The 15736-nt window shown below is 41.2% G+C and overlaps 1 protein-coding gene and 1 long non-coding RNA gene across 2 annotated transcripts in view; one reads left to right on the forward strand and one right to left on the reverse strand.

Moving 5' to 3' along the window:
• Positions 1-15736, forward strand: part of LOC309336500 (uncharacterized protein) — an 86523-nt gene that overhangs the window by 68697 nt on the left and 2090 nt on the right. Inside the window, exons 28-33 of the mRNA XM_081852331.1 lie at positions 3233-3264; positions 4121-4143; positions 9841-9915; positions 11257-11384; positions 14613-14748; positions 15365-15505. Coding sequence (XP_081708457.1) covers positions 3233-3264; positions 4121-4143; positions 9841-9915; positions 11257-11384; positions 14613-14748; positions 15365-15505 — 535 coding nt within the window. The remainder of the gene's footprint in view (positions 1-3232; positions 3265-4120; positions 4144-9840; positions 9916-11256; positions 11385-14612; positions 14749-15364; positions 15506-15736) is intronic.
• Positions 5352-9067, reverse strand: LOC309337453. The gene is made up of 3 exons (XR_014154317.1): positions 7656-9067; positions 7266-7534; positions 5352-5748 (listed from the first exon to the last, which is right to left on the reverse strand). It is a non-coding gene; the product is annotated as an uncharacterized lncRNA (long non-coding RNA).

A 15736-nucleotide genomic window follows, 5' to 3' on the forward strand; every position in this document is an offset into this window, starting at 1 on the left:
CCAGGCATAGGCAAACTCAGCCCTTCAGATGTTTTGGGACTACAGCTCTCATCATCACTGACCACTGGTCCTGTTAGCTAGGGATGATGGGAGTTGTAATCCCAAAACATCTGGAGGGCCGAGTTTGCCTATGCCTGGTCTGGATATTAGAAACAGTTGGCGTGGGGTCAGAAAAGACTCTTCTTATTTTATCTGTAAGACATCAATAGAAAAGGTGGGGTATATAGATTGCTATACAGTATTTTTTGTAATATTTTTAAAAATGGAATGGAGGAGACATTCTGTTTTTCCAAACAGAGTGTGTGTGTGTGTGTGTGTGTGTGTGTGTGTGTGTGTGTGTACACCATTATTGGTACCTAGTGGTGGCATGAAAGCCTTTGTCAGCAGTTAATTTGGTTCTGTTCCAAGTAGTGCTAAAGGCAGACCCAGATAACTGCTCACATTTATATTTTCAGAGAGAGCAGTTGCATGTGCTTGTAGACATTGATGCAACCTGAACTGTTTTTGGGTTTGTTGCTCTTTGGCTCACAGAACCATTTCCCCAGAACTACGTTTTCATCAATTTTTAGAAGCTTATAGTGATACATTGACCATGATAGTAAGAATGTGGAACTTCACGGACGTGAATATCACCTCGGCTCTAATCAAGGCTGCTGGCAGTCATGCAGTGAAATCCTAAGCATGTCTAATCAGAAATAAGATATATTGAGTTCAGTAGAACTAACTCCCAGATATGTGTGTATAGCAGATTTGGGTATTTGGGACTACAGCCCCATCATCCATGACCATTAGCCATGCTGCCTGGGGCTGATGGGAGTTGGAATCCAAAATATCTGGAGGGCACCAAGTTAGGGAAGACAGCTAGTGTATAGGATTCCTGCCTTGAAAAGGATTCTGTGGAATTTTCAGCAGCACTTGCTACAGATTTACAAATCTCTGCCACTTATGACAACTTGGGTAGGAGTTTTACTCTGGAGCAGGGTAAATTAAATTAAAGAGTATATTTATTCAATTTGTGCAGAGGGCCAATACCCCAAAATGTTCAGGGGTATATAATCATGTACATATGGATTAAATACAAAAGCAGGTAAGAGATGACTATAGTTAATCCCTTTTGTAGTTAGTGCTGTCTCTTGAGTGCTGCCCCTAAGACCTTGAAGTTTTAGCCATATAAAGGCTTTCTAATTAAATAAGCAAATACCTATCAATATTTATTATTCATAGTTTCAGGCACAGCTTCTCTATATTAATCCAGTCAAAGGCAGCAGAAAGAATGAGAGAAAGAACAGGCAAGGGTAAAAATTTTCTCCTGGTTCCTCCAGGGAGAAGAACTGTGGCTCTTGACTAGGAATTCTTGGATCCACTGGACAATGCCTTTGAGTCATCATGTTTTAATTGGGTTGGATCCTCAATGAGTCTTTCTCCACCACCTCAGTGAGGGAATCAGAATGAGAAAAACAGAAAAAGCATAGACTCTAGCTTCCATGGTTATTAGTATCAGCAGGCTGGCCCAACATTCTTAAGCAGCCACTAAGCTGAAATCCAAAATATTAAAATGGTTAACTGTTTATCCTGGATGGAATAGCTCTGATACTTCCTTAAGCAGAAAAAAATGTCTCTTTTGAAAAGGGGCAGCAGGGAGGGCAGGAGTTTCTCTTTGGATCACTGACCAATCAGCACCCATCAGGGCCAAGTTCAACACTGCAAGCCTGTCTATGATTTTACCAAAATCCCCACCACTGTATGGGTACTGACTGTTGTTTCTTTTGAAATTAGAATTCACTCCATATGTTAAGAGTGGGTCCAAAATTCACCATCTTAGATTCCTTATAGGATTAAAAGTCTGGCCAGAAGAGTTTAATACTTCAAAGGCACAGGTGCACCATTAAACAGGGAGTGATTGTTTGGTGAGAACAGTTTGTTGACAAATGGCAAACACCTCCCCTGCTCTCATTGAAGATAACAAGGATAACTTTAGCAAAAAGAAAAGATTAGTCATTGGCTTGAAATTCACATCCCATGCCCTCTAAGGTTAAAAACAACTAAAACTGTTTACATGGGATGGTTGCTTCCCCTGAAAGCAATCTTGGGGTCCAGGTTACAGGTGGCTGTTGGTCCAAATTTTGTCTCTATGGACTTTTCCATCACAGTACACTCCCCTCCACCCAGTGACGCTGCTACTGCTATTGTGATGTAACGTAAAGCTCATTATAAAAAATGGGTTTCCCTCCACCAGTTTGACAACATCATACTCAGGCAAAGCAAATGAAGGGCAAAAGAAACTAAGCTAAGGTTTTTAATTCCTATACTATTTTAAAAATTATAATTGCTATCTCAAACATTTTCTGAAGGTTGAAAATTTGTGTAGAATTCTGACAGGCTAATGTTCTCACAGTTTCAAATATTCTGAAACTCTGTAATTGAAGGAAGCACCGCGGAGAATGTTTTGTTCTTTGTGCTTGATATGATATGAAAGTAGAATGGCTGTATAATAATATAATATAATATAATATAATTAATACAATACAATACAATACAATACAATACAATACAATACAATACAATACAATACAATATAATAATATGTAATAATATAAGCAATAATATTTACAATACTATACAAGATGAACTATTGATCTCATCTGTTGAATAAAGGCAATGGCTTTATTCAAACTCATTAAATGTTTTTTCTTTCCGGAATGAGCTTATACATAGTGCTGTCAGCATGTGAATCATAGGTGAACCTCTTTTACCAGTTAAGGTTGCTTCCTCTCCTTTGCCAGTAGAGTGTCTTTTGAGTTAAATTCCGCTCAGCTGATCCTCTGGCTGTTGGGGGGGAAAGTTCCAATCCATTAGACTATTAATGCAACATAAAGTATTCATGAGTGCATTCGTAATGAGGTGAACTGAAGTGATTTGGGACAGACTCACATTTCCAAACCACATCATTAACAAGGCTTGGTTCATACACAATGCTAAGCCATGGTTGTTTAAAGTATGGTTTATATAGGAATGTCTGAACCCAGCCTAGCAGACTTGTCCTTGTTTGTTTTCTGACCTTCAGCAGCAGTGAAAAGCCCTACTTTCATATGGAAAGAGGGTTTCATTTGTGTATAACAGGCAAGAAAAATTAGACTGCAGAGCAGGATATTTAGGTAATATTAATTAATGGCTAAAGATGAACCACATATGCTTGATTTGGTTCCTGATTTTCTCTCTCTCTTTGTACCAGGACAAAAACAATTCCCTGCCCTTGGGACTGAGGTATGGCATACTGTATTTGTATTCAGAATACTGGGATTGATTGTATGTTTTAAAATTTATTACCAGGATGTTATGCTTTGAAAGATTGCTGTTATGCTTTGGAATTTTGAAAACTACTTGAAACAGCAAAACTGAAAAGGTCTCTCCTCCACTTATACCATACACTTGTTCTCGTTTTGGTAGTTTCGTCATTGGTAGTCTTGCCTCCTGTCAAGAACCAAATTGTCCTCACCCAGGGAAATGTGTATACATTCTTTATACACAAAGCATCATACATCAGTTTAGTCAGAACCTCCCATCAACCCACCTGGCCCATAAGGGGATAGGTGGCAACTATCCAAGGCTTATAGCTAGCGCCCTTCACTGAGCCAAGATCCCAGGGCCCACAGATAAGCATAACATCAAAGCAAGCCAATTACCATGTATCACAGCAAGTGCATAAACACAGGGGAACTACCAATTAGTTTCAGGCTTATCCTGACTACCAAGATAGGGTTTGCAGAGCTTCTGGAACAGGCCCACCTTTGCTTCAACACATACTGCCAATGTTTGGATTCCACAAGCCTCTCAGTTGTGCATGGATGGTGCCATGTGGTTATGTAAAGATTCACAGAGCGAGTTTACTTTTAGTTATATTAGAAATAGTTGGGGATTTTTAGTGGTGGTGTGCATCTAAATGGGGCAGTGGGAGAATTTCCATAATCTTTCCTAAGGAGCGCACCAACTTAGCCTGGATCTTGAAGGGCTTCAGTAGAAGTAATGAACATCTACATTCTCTGCTTAAGTAAACAGCTGTTAGGATCGTTATTTTAAAATTTACAACCTCTGTTTTATCTCTTGTTTTTGTCTGTTTTAGGGTTTGGTACTTGCTGACAAAAGGTATTTGTGATGAAAATATGATTAAAACATGTATTTTTTTTCACATGTAAGGAACAAGATTTTGTTTCTCATTTCATTATCATTTGTATACTTCCTTTCTACATCGCTGTGCTCAAGGTGGGTTGCTCATGCCTTGTGGCAGGCAGCAACACTTTATTTCATCAGCTACAGCAATCAACCAGTAGTGTAGCTCACTAGCAACAGGTAACCCATCCTGTTTCTCCCTTTACACTTGCCACCACCCACTGGCCACGTCCACCCAAGGCAAGGGGTGAATAATTACAACTGCACTGTGATGGTCTTCTTGGGAGCAGCCGTCTCCCAAGAAATTCCAAGATTTCTGTTTGGCAACCTCAGCTAGTCTCCCCTCTAGGTCTTACTCTCTCTTTTTAAAAAAATCCTTCCAGCTCTTTGAGGCATTTTAACCACTGGTTACATACCCCATGGTCCAAGTAACATTGGTGTGAGGACCACCACCCCTAGAGTGTGCCCGTAAACCAGGCACAGAGAAACAGAGAGTGGGCATGATCAGGATGAACATTAAACACTTAATCAGAATATTTATCCTATACTAAGCACACTATCACAGCAGAAATTACTCTCAGTGGTCTCCTCTAGTGCTGGTGGCTTCTGGAGTTGGTTGCAGGATGAGGGATCAAGACTGGAATGTAGAGACCATTTTTGTGGCCTTTTGTGCCCAGGTAGCTTTGAGTTACAGGTCACTAAGCCCAGCTCAGGACGGGCATGCACTAAGGAAAGAGAGCTTAAAGTTGAGAGATAAGGCTGTCAAGGCATTAACTACCAATGGAGCTCCCCATCTCCCTCTGAAACAACAAATCTTTCCTTGGGGGGTTGGTTGATGGAGAAACATGGACTGTCCACCACCAGGTAATGGACATTGAGACAGGTGAGCCAACACATATGTGGTCCTTATTTCTTTGGGTGATGTGTAGCCAGAGTAAAATATTTATTTAGGATTTAAAATATTTATAAATGTTGGAGGGGAAAAATGTAATTAGAGCAGCTTATGTTATAGAGCATAATCTGAGCCAGATGTTAGAAATATTCCTCTCTTCTCATTATAACCAGATATACTGTATATATCATATATTATACATAGATAGATAGATAGATAGATAGAGTGTTTTACAGAGAATTGTATATGCTGAAAAAGTATTGTAAAAACAATCAGAAGCCAGTGCTGCTATTTAAATATTTGTTTGATGAATCAACAAGTGTTATGGAGGAAAGCTGGATATATTTTTCATCATTTGCTTGAAGCTGTTCTCTTCTTTTTTGATCCTTCAGTGAATTTCAAACTAGTTTGCTTGCACAATGAATGATAAGGGCCTGGGGGGTTTGCATTTCTGCTACAAACATCCAGAGAATTCTTTTAATCATGCATGCAGTGGTGCTTTCTGTGGTCATTTCTCAGCTGCCGTAGCCATTGCTTTCATCCTGTGAGCTTTTGAAACTGCTTCTAAAGTTCAGGGTAGGATGAGGATGTGAATAATGATTCTGTTTGAATCCCACCATTTACTATATAGAACCACATCCTCAGTCCTTGTGGTTCAGCTCAGGTGAACAGGGTGCTCCAAGACCCATCTAAATAGAGTTCAGTAAAGTAGAAAAATCTATCACATAATGTATCCAAAATATCCACATAATGTATCCAAAAGCCGTTTAAACTTTACTAAATATTCCAAGGTACAAAAAATAAATGTGACGGAGATGTTTTTTTGTTTTTGTTTTTAATTTGAAGCCTGTCCAGTGACAAAGCTGTGGTTAAAAGTTTATAGGGGGAAAATGGATTTGGGACTCTCAAGTGCAGGCATGCATGTGACAATATGTATCTTAGAACACAGGTTCAAAATGCAAAGTGTATTTCGCAGCTTCTCCTGATCTACATTTTCTAGATAAAATATTATAAAGAAAAGAAAGTCTTTGGGGTTTGTGGGGGTGGGATCAGAATCAATTCTTTCCATGAGGGAGAGGGAGTAACACACACACACACACACACACACACACACACACACACACACACATATTTGCAGAGTTAAAGCTATCATTCCTTTTTCGTCTACTTAAAAATGTATAATGGAGTGCTGTGAACTCTAATACACAGATTTCTAGAAGTCTACTGTATTTTTCGCCCTATAGGACGCACTCTTTCCCCTCCAAAAATGAAGGGGAAATGTGTGTGCATCCTATGGGGTGAATGCAGGCTTCAGGAAGCTATCCGCAAGCCTCCAGAGCCCACCAGGAGTTCCTGCTGGGCGCCGCAGGCTTGTGGATAGCTGCCCTAAGCCCGGGGTGCACAGCGGGCTACAGTGCCGCGCTCCCCGGGCTTCGGATAGCAGCAAGTTCCGGGAGCGATGGCGAGGTTGAGCACAACCTCACCATCACTTCCGGACCTGTTCTGGGGGCTGGAGTTGGGGGAAGCTCGGGCTTCCCCAGCCCCGCAAGCTCCAGGAGCAATGGCGAGGTTCAGCGCAACCTCACTATCACTTCCGGACCTGTTCTGGGGGCTGGGGTCAGGGGAAGCTCGGGCTTCCCCAGCCCCGCAAGCTCCGGGAGCGATGGCGAGGTTCAGCGCAACCTCGCCTTCACTCCCGGACCCCCAGCCCCGAGGCTAAAAACAAAGCCAAGACAGCGAGCGGGATCCATCCCGCTCACTGTCATGGCTTCTTTGCTCTTTGGGGCTCGGGGGGGGGGGGAAATAATATTTCTTTTCTTTATTTCCCCCCCCCCCCAAAAAAAATAATAAGTACGCCCTATGGGCCGGTGCGCCCTATAGGGTGAAAAATACGGTAATTCATTGCCAGCTGTGAATATCAGTATGATGTGGGAATTTATGCCTCTTCTATTTTTATTTTCCTATGCAACAGAGTGATCATTGCATGGGCACCAACTATTATTTATGACAGACATTTACAATCTTTGCTTTTACAATTTTTTAATTGAGATTCATAGATTCAGTTAGGATTTCATGCCTGTAAGTAGTAAACTGTGTGACTCAGAAAGAACTCATGAAGACTGACTGTAAAGAATGAATTTAGCTTGTAGCTATGAAAAGCAAAATGACTTTGTATATAGACACGTATCTATATTATAACACTTACTTTAGGTCACGGTTCAGGGCTTAAATAAAACAGATTGCATAATCTGCAAAAGTTTAAATGTTCCTCCCTTAAATGGAAAAACCTGCCATGGCTCTATGCCAAGGAGAATGGGCACTGGAATTTGTTGCTGCTAGGATTATAGCCATGGCCACAGGGTGAGAAGGTAGAGCTGTCGAGACATTGCTGCCTCTGGGGTTTCTCCATATCTCTTCCCCAAATTTTCAGCTTCCTTATTTATTTATTTCATGAAATGTATACACCACTTGATTCTAAAAAAAGAAAGAAAATTAAAGCTGTTTACAACAAGATTTTTTTTAAAAAAATCAAGAAAAAATTACAACCATAGTTTAAAACATACAAAGGCAAAATACTAAAACAGATTAAAATTACCTCAACGTTCCATGCATCTGGGTAGGCTTGTCGAAACAAGAATGTTTTAGCAGACGCACAAAATTTTTGCAGTGAAGGTGCCCTGCTGGATATCAATAGGCAGGAACTTCCAAAGTGTAGGTACTGCCACACTTAACGTTCAAGTTCTTACAAATGTGATACAGGTATTATGTAGCGCTGGTGAGTAGTGTAGATTCTGCTGATTGAAGTAGTCGAGTGGGCACCTGTAGGGTAAAGTGAGCTGGTAGATAAACTGGTCCCAAACCGGTCATTAAAGAAATCTCCAGCCATTGTATTTGTAAAAAGGAAGCTTTACAACCAGTTCTTTAGCCAGTGTAACTGACAAGCACCAAGGCACTTATTTTTAAATTTTGTAAAAAATGTTTTATTATTACTTCTGAATACAATTACACAAATCCAAACCTATTCAGTACTCTACATTTTGGTTATTGATGTTCTGCATGGATCCTGTCCCCTGCTTTCTATCCTGTTTTTCAAGACTGCAAGACTTATTTCAGGGGAAGCTTAGCAGTTAGCATCATGTTAGTGGTTATCACAGTAGGCTCAGTCATAGGCCCTTGCCACATCTGGTAGAGTCTCAGCAGAAATAGTCAGGTGGGGGTAACGACAGAACTTTCAAGTTCAGGTTAAACAGGTTAGGACCTTGGATAGCTCCCAGAGACTGGACCATGTTTGTCAGCCTAGAGCCAACTGTGAGGCAGACAACACCTCTTCTGCTGTAGGCCCCACCTTCTAGAGCAGGCTTCCTCAACCTCGGCCCTCCAGATGTTTTGAGACTACACTTCCCATCATCCCTGACTACTGGTCCTGCTAGCTAGGGATTATGGGAGTTGTAGGCCAAAAACATATGGAGGGCCGAGGTTGAAGAAGCCTGCTCTAGAGGGAAAATGCTGCCTGTACTCATTGTCTGATTTTGCATTCTTCGGCTTCTGCAAAGCTGAGAAGAGGGTGATGTGGCTCAGAGCTTTTCCTCAGAGCCTGAAGATGGTGGTTGCATCATCCGGTCAGTAGGGCACAAATTTACAACTGAGAAAATGATGCTTTAGAAAATAAAAAATTTAAAATAGGATCAAGAAGATGTGTAGTATACTTGGTATCGATGATGGCTATTGTCAGCATTTTAATTTCTCTCCTGTTGCTGGATGTGGTCTGAGGTCTTGAGATATACGCTGATGGAGGTTTTGGAAGTGATCCCACAGATGGGGAAAGCACTTCAGGAGTCTGTTATATACATAACGACTGTACGTTTGATTGTGTACGGCTGTGTTAGGTAATTCAGCAATGGTTACCATTAAAAGGGGGAGGATGTCAGCATTTTCATTCTTTCCCATTGCTGGATGTGTGATTATTACATCACATGCCTGTGTTTACATTCCATGCTTGGAAAGTGTGAGAACAAAATACTTTTGTATTTTCTCTCTCTCTCTCCTGGAGAAGATGTGAGAGGATGCCATGATTGCTTTGTCCTGTATATATTGCTTAATAAATATAACTTAGATGTCACACCTCATCGCCTCAGCTTCCAGTTTTACTCTGCTGTATGAGTGTGCACATATTTTCAGATATGTGTCGCTGCTGCACACTGGGACGGAAGAGTTATGAACGTCCCGGGCTGCGCTCCACAAGTAAGACGCCTGGAGAGGTTTGTCTCAGTTCAGGGGCTGTGCAGTGCCCACCCCCGGAGCTTCTGACAGCTATAAGGGTTTAGACAGTCTGTAAACTAGATCCAAGTTTTTCAAGGACCTTGAACCTGGCTTGGCTGTAAATGGGCAGCCAGCCAGTGCAGATGTGACACCATTGCTAAGACATGTTTCCAGCCCTGTCGGACCCCACTCTTTAGCAGCTGCATTCTGCACCGGTTGAATCTTCTGAACCAGGCCCAAGGGCAGCCCCACATAAAGCAAATTGCAGTAATCCAGCCTCAAGGTTACAAACACACAGACTACAATGGTCAGGCTACCTCTGTCCAGGCATGGCCATAGCTGGTGAACCAGATGGAACTAAGAAAAGGTACTCCTACATATTATATTCAATCAATTTTGCTTAATAAACAATTGCTTCATAAATCAATTTCCGCATGATGTTAGTTAGTTTGTTCTTACATAAAGCATCAATGCATTAAAACGTGACTTAAATTTGATTTATAAATCTTTTTATTTCATAGGCCCCATCCAAGAAAGAAGACTGTCCCGCAGGAAAATCAAAGTTATGAGACCTCTTATGAAAGAGATATTATAAGGTACAGAGTTTTAAAAATTAATTCGTATTTAAATGTTAATAATCTGCCTGTCTGTCGCTAGGGATGCTCTGTGTGACTCATGCTAAACCATAAAATACTATGGGATGTATTCAGCTGGCTTTTACTCAGAGTAAATCAATTGAAATTAAAGGGTCTACTCTTAGGAAAAGTAAATTGAATACAACACAGTATTAATAAAATACTAATTAGGGACTAACCCTAAGCCTTCAAGGAGCTATTGGGTGCTGCCAACCTCCCTCTCTGACAGCAGAGTGAACACAAAAAGGGGACATCCCAGAAATGTGTCAGGGGTGTCTTTGATCCAGTGGACTCAACATCCCTTCTTCCCAGTGGCCCTCATGAAAGGTCAAAACTCTGTGTAAGCCCTAGAGCTGGCTTAGTTATTAAACTTCCCATTAGTGCCAGTCAAAGTGAGGGAAATGGAGTAGCTTAGAAAGTTCTGGTTCCTCTGTTGTGGAATCTCATATACCAACACCACCTTAAGATCGCTCTGTTAAAACAACAACAAAATCAAATTCAATGGAAACTAATGCAGCAGCATATAAATACCCACAGCCAAATGCCTGATAAAATGGTTCAAAACTTTAATTACTTAGTTAGCACTGATTGTATATAGCATAGCTCCTTGGGAAGGAATTCAAATGTTACTGTCTTAGTTTGGTCCGCTGTGCTCTCCTTAATCGTTTCCATCACACACCATCTGCCCAACAAAAGTAATTTCAGCCATCCAGGAACAGCTTGACTGGCATGCAGGGTTCTTGCTGCCTTGCATGCAGAAATCAAGGTAACAAGTCGAGCTGAGGGTGATGGTTTTTGGCATGCCTCCAAGTCTCAGATTTTTATGTATGTTTTGCATCATTTGCATTCAATTTCCCCTTAGTCTTAGGGAGCCTTTTATGTGCATTTTACATATTTTATTTAGAATTCCCCTTAAGCATGCGTGAAGTTTAAATAAAATCCCCCCTGAGTGGAAATTGAAAGAGAGAGAGTGAGAGAGAATAGAATACCCACTGAAAGTGACGGCACATCATCAAGTCTTATGATTCCCAGTGGGACTTGCGGCATTGATTTCAGGATGTGTGGCAGCAGGAGCTCAGTGCAATAGTGAACCGCTCTTAGGCAGTTGAAATTACTTCTTTGACCAGCAGTCCTCAAATCACCTGGTATGGAAAACTGGAGAGAACTCCTGCCCTGATCTCACATTGGTGCAGGCAGATAAGATCATGTGTGTCCACTTGGGAACCATAACTCACTGGATTCCTCCCCCAGCCCTAATTCAAACAAAACTCACAGCAGCATATAACTTTGCACTTTGTTTAGGGTGGTGGCCTGGAGGAGGAAGCAAAATGAACGAATTCGCCAAGCAGAGGAGCGGCGTCTGATGCAAGAACATGCGAGAAGGTCATGTTCCCGGAACCACTGTTTCACACCTAGCAACTCCCTGCAGTGTAAGGCGGTTGATTTCATTAACGGAGGCATTAGGAATGACCTGTGTCTAAGGCTTTGCACAGTCGGTAGATCACACGGCTCTTAATCTCAGGGTTTGGGGTTTGAGCCCCATGTTGAGCAAAAATGAGTCCTTCACTTCAGGGGGTTGGACTAGATGATCCTCAGGATCATTTTCCAATGCCATGAATCTATTATTCACAGCATTGTAAGGGGTCCCACCCAACTTTACAATTCTATGGTTCTTCCGTGAAATAGGTGTCAGACTAAAGCAGAAACCATGACTAAACAGATCTGTTTTCTTAAATGCGCTCTTTACATTGGGCAGGCATTTGAGGCCATTGATTGAGGTCTTAACCATCTTTGACAGAGATCCCTTGCAATTGCACAGTCATGTAATGAGATCTGCAATTTACTATGTTTGAGATAGGATTTGGACCAGAGAAACTGAAGAGATAGAAAGGCTTAAGTATCCCGCTTTCCCTATGCTCCTTCACTTTGAGTTCCCTCTTTCCAAAGAATCTTTTGTTCTGTTTTTTTTTTTTGAAAAAAAAACCAATAACATTGTGGCTTGTTACACATATATTTGCATAGAATGTGGAATTAGCCTCTCATTGCTCTAAGGAATTTCAACATGCATGCTAAAATTTGTTCCTCAGGTTGGCTCTGCACATCTTTGCCTGAGGGAAAACTGTAGATCTGCTTTAAGTCGCCATTGGCTCAGCATACGTATACTATGACACACATTTGAGTTCATGATCTCTCTAAACTTCCTTTAAAGCTCCAATAATGTGGCGTTTAGAATAGGCATCACTGTTGCCAGAGGCGTACCCAGGGGTTGAGTAGATTGGCTGCCGCCAAGGGCACAGGCCTGAGGAGGGGCACACAAATTGTGCCGCTGCTTGGCACCCCTTGGGCAGCAATGAGTTTTCCTGGGGCAGTGGAGGGCACCAAGCTATCACTGCCTTTGTCTCCACAGCAATATATTTCTCCCCTGCCCCTGCCCCTGGTTTACCCTCTCTTTCCTCCCAAGGATCCATCAGTGCCACCTCTTAACAGAACATATTTCCTTATGCCTAACACTTGTCCTTCCATAGCGACCTCCCACTCAGAAGAAACACACTGCTTCCTGTAGAAATATGCTGAATTTTAAAAGTCACTGAGCTCCTGGAACTAAGAATCACCATACTGGTTTTCAAAACAACCCATCAGAGCAGGCTTGTGTGTGTGCATGCGTGGTTCTTTTTTGGTGGAGCCACATATTTGCACAAGCAAATTAAACAATCGTGGCTGCAATCTTGTTTTTGTTTCTTGACATGCATGTATGTACAACAACTCCACATTTGTTGAAACAAAATGAAATGTTTCTGATCTTGTTGGACATTCCAAAAGATTTTTCAAAAATCTGCTGAGAAGAGTCACTCAAAAACTGCTTGTTGTTTATTTTGTCCATATTTCCAGTACAAAGGAGGATAAACTTACTTTTGAGGGCCATCCTGCTGATACCATGCATGCACTGTGGAACATGTGTAGCCCCTCACAAGAGTCAGCAGAACTCTCAGCCCCCACCCCTGGTGAAAGCCCCCTCCACACCTCCCGGACCCTATGCTGCCATCTGCCTTGCACTGCATTCAGGCCATTCCTCCCTCCCTACATGCCCATTCTCCTCAAGGACTCCTCATCCAGCTCTACTCCTGCTTTTTCTTGGAATAGCCTGCATTCTGGGGACTCCTCCCTTGGACAGAAAGACCCGACCACAATGCTGAGGCACCCAGCAGCACCATGGGGACCTGGTGGGAGAATGGGAGTTCTGCTGGCGCCCTGTGGAACAGCTTCACATACGTCACATTTTTGCAACAACAAAGAAATTGAGCAGAGCTGCCCTATGAGTGGAGAACAAAGAAAAGGACAAGAAAAAGTTTATTTCTACTCTCTACTTCTCTTTGGTGCTTAAATCTAGACAACATAAAAAGCAAATCGGTTTTAGAAGTTATGATTCATTCATTGCCAGCATGTTTCCAGCTTTGGTTTACTTGATGATGGCTTCTGTTCTAAGTGACAAGGAAGGCTGAGCATGTGGTTTACATCTGAGGCATCCATTTGAGAGGGAACAAATCCTGCCATGTCCGAGGGCCTTCCTTCAATTCTATATAATTATGGCACCAGCAATTTTAAGTCAAGTGCACACCCTTTCCATGCCACCGCAGACAGATGACATCAACTGAACAGATCTGATAATTAAAACAAAAGCTTCCCTTTAGTATTTTTCTAGTTATACAATATTCTACCACAAAACAGATGTGTGAGCTATTTTGCTAGTGAACTATAGCAGTTTTACTTGCATCCTTGCACATATGAGCAGGCTCAGTAACGTGAACAAGGCATCACAGGTTAGCTGAGTGAAAACTTGATGTATTTTAAACACAGATTGGTGTATTTTAAAATAGGCAAAGTGGTAGATTACTCACCTTTATTACATGCCTTCATAACATATCTCAAAATTCCAGAACAATTCATAATTTTTATAAAAACACACATTTCATTCCCTTAGGCCATAATATTTATCACAGGTATGATTTTTTTACTTGAAGACAAACTCATTATTTTTTTTGCTTGAGGACATATTCATTCTTATCCAGAATCTCATATTCTGCAACAACAAAGCCATTTTAAATGTATGCAGTAAGGATTTAACCATGCAAGCATTGCATGCATGTACACTGTTAACACACCAACCTGCTTGGCTACATATTCATAGCATGCTAACATTTCACACTGGCAATAAGATCCAACTTAAATGAGATTCTAGGTACATGTAATGTTTCACAGGTAAGTTTTTCTTGTGTACCCATCATCCTGTTTAAATTAGGCCCACAAACAAGGGAAATACCGTGTTGTATTCCATACAGTGTGCCCCATGACTGGCAGCTGCTTTTGTGAAAAAATACCAGTACAGCAATGCCTCACAAACAAAAAGGGCTTCAGTGTGAAAAGAAATGCAGATAATACATGAAAGGGTATGTTTATAAGGCTTGGTATCAGCAGTTTGGTATTTTTCTCCATGGGTATACACAAATGTACATAAAATAGCAGTCTTGAACTCAGTGACTACAACCCAGAGAAAGTTTACTGAGCTTAGGTCCGGTTGAAAATCACTGGAGCAAATTTAACAAATGATATGGAGCATGTTCATCCTTTTAGAGTTTCTTCTCCTCGTCTTAATTACCTAGATCAAAATCTACAATCTCCTGAAAACTTTGCTGAAAATATATTTGCCTGGATGAAGCCTTACAGACAACACCAGGGCCGTCCATACACAGTGATGGAAGAAACAACAATCAATCTCCCTAGAGAATTCCCTTACAGGTAGAGGAAACATTAAAACATTTCTGTGTTTTTTTGTTAGCTTAATTCGTCATAAAATGTATTGCAAACGTCTTGCAGTGTTTCATACAAATCAAAGTTCTATTGCCCTGAAGTTAAAGTGATTGAGCACTGGCTGCTCTACTGAAATGTTAGTAAAGAGCATCAAATCTAGCAGAGCTAGACATCCCCCTTCAATTTGCTTTTTTCCAGATTTCTCTTCAGGGCTCTGTATTTAAATAAACATATGGGGACAACAGGATGGCTATCTTGTCCCAGTCATCCATTATATGCAGAGAGGATATTGTGCTGGTATCATGGCACTGAGACCTAAGGGAGTATTAGACAAAGGATTAAATGCAGTTGGGTGCACATTTCACTCTTATGTGAAAAAGCTCAGAGGCTGATCCTGTTGATGTTTTCCTGGAGATATGTCCCATTGTCCATTGGGGCTTGTTCCCAGGTTAAGTAAGCATAGGATTGCAGTCTCAGATCAAAACACCTAGAGTTGTTGTTGTTTTTTTAATTAACATTTATATTCACAAACTATGCTGCTGTGTCTTTTAAGAATTCTGGCTTGCATTATTTTAGAGATCAGTGTAACCTATTATATTCATAGGTTGGCCTGGGGAACTCCAGCCACTCAAGATGTAGACATAAAATTGTATCGTCCCAAGGTGAAGTTCGATAAGGAACACAAAATAAGCAGCCTGCATGTAGAGAAGAATTTGCAGCCAACTCAATCAATCCCAGCCAGAGGGTATGTTTGGAAGATAATATTTGTTCCTGTGCCAACTAGGTCTTGCCTTACTGTTCACCCCTCAGTTCCTTGTGCCCTTCTTCTCAGTCTGACTGATAACAGAAGACAGCATCACATCTTCATTTCATGGAAGAAAGAACTTTGATTTTCACCATGGTTTTTGTTTCTAATCAACAAAGGTTTGATTACTTTTTAAGCAAAAAAAAATAAAAAATGGATTGTGTGATTATG

This window comes from Podarcis erhardii, assembly GCF_964252035.2.
Source record: "Podarcis erhardii genome assembly, chromosome: 2".
NCBI classification, from domain to species: Eukaryota; Metazoa; Chordata; class Lepidosauria; order Squamata; family Lacertidae; genus Podarcis; species Podarcis erhardii.